General features: G+C 33.0%; 1 protein-coding gene across 1 annotated transcript; it reads right to left on the reverse strand.

Annotated features, from left to right (window-relative positions):
- Positions 1-1,768: 1,768 nt before the first annotated feature.
- On the reverse strand, positions 1,769-5,157 carry LOC137835209 (uncharacterized). Its single transcript, XM_068643594.1, has 2 exons — positions 4,719-5,157; positions 1,769-2,288 (listed from the first exon to the last, which is right to left on the reverse strand). The coding sequence occupies exons 1-2, from the start codon at positions 4,951-4,953 to the stop codon at positions 1,975-1,977; spliced, it is 549 nt and encodes a 182-aa protein (XP_068499695.1). The 5' UTR covers positions 4,954-5,157; the 3' UTR covers positions 1,769-1,974.
- Between the last annotated feature and the right edge of the window lie 265 nt (positions 5,158-5,422).

Genomic DNA, 5,422 nt, shown 5'->3' on the forward strand with positions numbered 1-5,422 from the left:
TTGGAATATTAAACACAATCTAAGTCTTCATTTAAGAAGAAAGAAAGAAAAAAAATAAGGAAAAATTGATTATTTTTTAAAAGAGTAAATAAGTTTTTGAAAAATATAATTAAACATGCCTGAGATTCCAAAAAGAAAAGAAAATTGACAAATTCTTCCTACACCCAATATTTTTAAACCTGCACCCAACACAATTTTAAAATTTCAAAAATATTCTTTATTTTGAAAATGAAAATCCGAAATTGGAAATAATACAATTCAGAAAAGTAGATTGGAATAGCTTTTTGTTCCAGAAATAAAAATCCAAAAACAAAAATCAAAAGCCCTTCTAGATAAGAAAATCTGCAATATAAAAAATAATACATTAAAGACATTTTTTTGTCTTTTTTACTGGAATTGGGTGCAGTGATATAATATAATGCAGGAAGCAATTGCCAACAAAATTTTAAATAGAAATAGTGTTGGTCCAACTTAATTGATCATTTCCATTTTGTTTCAATCAAGTTGTGTTTCCGCTCTATCTGCATTTTTTTACTTCTCTTCGTGCACCTCCATGCCTTATTGGTGCACTTCCATATCTTTTATGAAAAGTTCAATTTAACTTTTTTAATTGCAAATAGATTCGAAAATACCTTCTAAATTTTACAATTTATAATTTAAAATATCTGAAACATATTTGTCCATATAAATCTTTATTGTTAATTTATATAATTTATAATTATATAATATATAGATCCGTGTCCTATGTTCTACATTTTAAAGATTTTACGTATAATTATATAATATATAGATCCGTGTCCTATGTTCTACATTTTAAAGATTTTACGTATCTCCATGTCTGTACTACTGCATAGTTTCAAAAATTTTAATATTTTAAAAAATAGTGTTAAAAGAAACTCTAGAGCTAGAGGAAGAATTTACCCCTTACCCAATTAGTCTTTTATCATGCTTTTCATAAGCTCTTTCCTCCTCCCGCCATTTAGTATGACTATCATAAAAAATTATTAATAACGAAAGTAATAAAATGATGTAATTAGTAAAAAAAATCAATAATAAAATTTCAATATAATAAAAAAATATTCATTTTGTTTCTAAAATAATTTTTAATTTATTTTTCTTCAACCAAACAATTTTTCTCTCATTTTATTTCTTATTTATTTATCCTTTTTTTCTACTTATTTGCTTTTTTTCTCTTTTACCAAACATACCCCAAATCAAAATAAATTTAAATATAGTATGGTATTGAAGCACCAAAAAAGTTTTAACTTCCTTCTCAGTTTCCATATTTTCTCTCATTTTCAAGCGCACTCACTAGCGCAACATACCCTCATGCCACATTCTTCGTATCTAACCTATATCCATGGATTTCAATCATTCCTGTTCGCTTTAAATCCACCAACAAAAGAATCATATGCTCCTAAATGTTGTGACTTAGAATGTTTAACCGCTCACTCCAAGCAGCAATTGGTATCTCTTGGCACATCCAGTTATCCCATGAATGAAATAGATTTCACACTTTGGAGAAAATACAATTTTCTTTTTCAGTCACAACCTAGACGGAAGGAACTACCATTAATTATGGTATTGCTTTCTGAGAAGAAGTAAAAGTATATGGACGTTACTATTGAACTTTCATTCACCATGGATTAGGTCGAGCTTTGGAAATTATGCAACACAAAGGTTTTAAATTTGTTTCATAGCCCCACATGACCACACAATCTTCAGCAACTTAGTGAACGGTTAAGAACTGAAGAAACAGGAGCCAAGATGTAAAATAGATTTAAATTGTGCTATAATAGATTGCAAATTCAGCAACACATTCTTAACTATGATTATCTAAAGAAATCAGAAAATATGGTTTGCATCCATAACTATACAGGACCATAAATGGTTATTTAAGAAACAAATAATCCCAACCTGATATATTTGGCTTAGATGAGAGGAAGCTAACGAGAAAAATAGCTTTTCATTTGCTCACAGCAATTTTTCTATGCTTGAGGTCAATGTTGTCTTGGGCACAGCTCCGATAACTGTATCTTTCTTCTCACCATTCTTGAAAATAATGACAGTGGGAATACTTCGAATTCCATAACGGCTAGCAGTTGAAGGGCTCTCATCAGTATTGAGTTTGTAACACTTCAGCCTACCAGAATATTCCTTGGCAAGTTCATCAATTATCGGATGGATCATTCGGCAGGGACCACACCATGGAGCCCAGAATTCAACCAGTACAGTAGACTCGGTTTCAAGCACGAGTTTTTCCCAATTTGCGTCAGTAATAGCCGACACTGCAATATTCAATGATACAAAGTGTTTCACTTTAGTAAATATTTCACCAAGACATGCAACAATACTCTGGAAATGTAAAGCAGCAGATAATTAGGACCCATGCGCTTCACATAGAGTGCAATGATGAGTAATGATGCTAAAATGTAAAACATCAATCCTTAATGCTTCAAAAACTACTAGATTAATTTATATTAGTGCAGGATATCATAATTCATCACAACTATAACAGTGGAACGCTTCAAACCCAATTTTGTCTGAAGAAAGCTAAACCACTTTCATGACTAAATTTAGTTCTCTTGCAATTATCTCAATGATGGTGAAATCTAACACCATGATCATTGCCATATCGAGCAGAAGAACAAATATAAAAAGGAACCTAATAGCTATAATCTCATCTTCTGATAAGACAAGAAAAGAACCTTATCTGAAGATTGGAATTAAACTATAAATTTCTCCTCTATTACTACGAATTGACTCTAATATTCTAAAACAGCTTCTTTGTTTCTCTCTACCAATGACATTAAGATTAACCATTATAGATAAAGAAATTCCCTCTAATCAATTTGAAATTTTTTGCACAAATTCCATACATCTATGCAATTGCAGTCAACATAAACTTCATCAGCGTTACCAAATAGAGACCCCAAAAATCCTTTATGAATATGTACACGGAAGCCATAATGGGTTATGGCAGATCGCAGACAAAAAAATTAATACAATAGATACATATCGATAATTTTAAAAGAAAATAAGCAGAAATATAATTGTAATGCAAAGATAATGAAAGACAACCATAATTAATAATAATATCATGTCTATAAATTCAAATAACAATAAATCAAATCAAAACACCACAAAATTTGAAAAAAAAGGACTTATAGTCAACAACATCAACGAGACTACAAAGTCCTCTAATAATTCATAACCCTCTTCAACAAGAGTTGTTTCACCAGACGCAAACAGACTCATCCAAACGGTCTACTAGGTTCAAACAATCTATCAAGGTGGGTCTACCCTCATAAGGCTAAAGATGAAACATTTGAAAACTTTGGAAGAGCATGGTGGAGAACCCAACTAGAGTTCCAAAGGTGTTGTAGACTTAAGTTGTCACTACTAATACCTATCTGATTAACGTGTCCCTCAACAACGCTTGATATGAAAACTCTTGAGGAAATCTAATCAAAGCACTGCCCCAAGCATGATAATATGAGAATATTTGGCTTTGTAGCCTATACGCACATATGGCAAGCGAAGCTAGAAGCTTTCACATGTGTTGTTAAATGCATGTTTCTATGATATAGAGAATGCGTATAGATGTGCATTATGGTGTCTTGAGCCAGGATTCAAGAATTGTATCGTCATTTGTCAGGATATTGTAATGAAACTAAAATGACTTACAAGTCAAAAGTTTAAAAAATGTGAGATTGGGGTAGAGATAGACATAGCATTTGACTTTCTACTGAATGATGAAATAGATGATCTTGTAGAAGAAGGGTAAGACACGATGAGGACAGAGGTGCTAATCATAATTATAGTATTGGCAGTCTTAGAACAAGGAGAATAATCAAAGCTTTGAAAAAGGTATGGATATCCAGAGCTTACTGCCTACTCTAGCAAGTAAAGAGAAAACTCAATGGTTAGTCGCCATCAAGGAGATGAATTCACCTCGTTTGAACATAGACTTGTGGGACTGGTCAGTTGTAAATGCATTTCCAAACAAAAGAATGGAATTCTAAAAACTTATCAGCGTAAGATTGGTGGCTAGAGACATTATCAAGAGGGAAAGAATTGCTTATAATGATACATTCAAGCGAATATTTAACCTTACATTACATGTAATGGGTCGATGTGAAACATGCCAGAAGAAAATGAAACAGCCTGCGAGAGTGACGTAAAATGATGATGCAGTTTCTGTTCTGATTGTTTGCTAAACTTATGGCTACAAGCATGATACGCTAACACTATAAAATTAGTCCTGTTTCCAATAGAGATATAGTTAGGTTATAAAACACAGGTACATGTATATACAAAGAGAAACTCTTCAAACAATTCCAGCTATTCCATTTTTCTCACCACAAAACAGATAATCATGCAAGAAACGTTTCAAGCTATGCACAGCTATAAGAAAAAAATCCAAAGCACTAGAATCCAGATCTACAAAATATTAGTCGTCAAATAAAAATCAGAATACAAAAAAATATCAAATAAAACAAATACCAAACTGTTCTAGTGTTTTCTTAGCTTCACTCACCAAAATGCTCAAAGGCTCAAACAATTAGCATCATCGTTGGAATAATTCAATGATTTTAACATTCCAAATCCACACAGCGCACAAGAAATTTCACAGAACATTTGACAAACCACAACAACATTACAAAACTCCTACAGAACCTGAACAACAAATCTTCGCATCGAAATCGAAATCTAACCTTCGACGGCGGTATCTCGTGCTTCGCAAACCACGCATCCGCCGCGAGGAGCGGTTCTCGAGGCGGCGCGAGTCGAAAAAGCGGTTCGAACGGAGGATCGGAGCCGGAGGCCGGAGCATCGTGGCACCGAAGCAGAGATGCGGCTGCCGATGACGGCAACCGGAGGAGAGAAGGTGAGGGAAGGGGCTCTGGAGGAGCGAGTGAGGGTTAGGGATTGGAAATGCACGGTGGCCATGGATGAGAGAATCCCAGGTCCAGAAGAAGAGCTGTGAAATCAAAAGTGTTGGGTAGAACTATGATGCAATCCCCACTATCATTTCTACTTTTTGTTTTTATTTTTTATTTTGTTTTATTTTGGAAAGATATTGATACTAATATTATGTGGATGAGATGATACTGAAGGGACGCAGACACACGCCCATTGGTTACATCTTACAACTAGTTTTGTGTTACAACACACCATCACCTTTTCTCAATTTTATCCAAAATTAAATAACTTTTGAAATATCAATACACATTAATTTAGAATTATTTAAACCATTTTATGCTGTTTAATATAATTTCTAGAAATACTTAAAATCATTTTGTTTTACCTACACCACTTAATTGATGGAGTTTATTTTATATTATTTTCCAAGTGGTCAACTTCGTTCTTATAAGTTATAATAAATGTACATTTGTAATCTTGGTTTTGAACTTAAACA

The sequence above is a fragment of the Phaseolus vulgaris genome, chromosome 5 (assembly GCF_000499845.2).
Source record: "Phaseolus vulgaris cultivar G19833 chromosome 5, P. vulgaris v2.0, whole genome shotgun sequence".
In the NCBI taxonomy this organism is placed as follows: domain Eukaryota; kingdom Viridiplantae; phylum Streptophyta; class Magnoliopsida; order Fabales; family Fabaceae; genus Phaseolus; species Phaseolus vulgaris.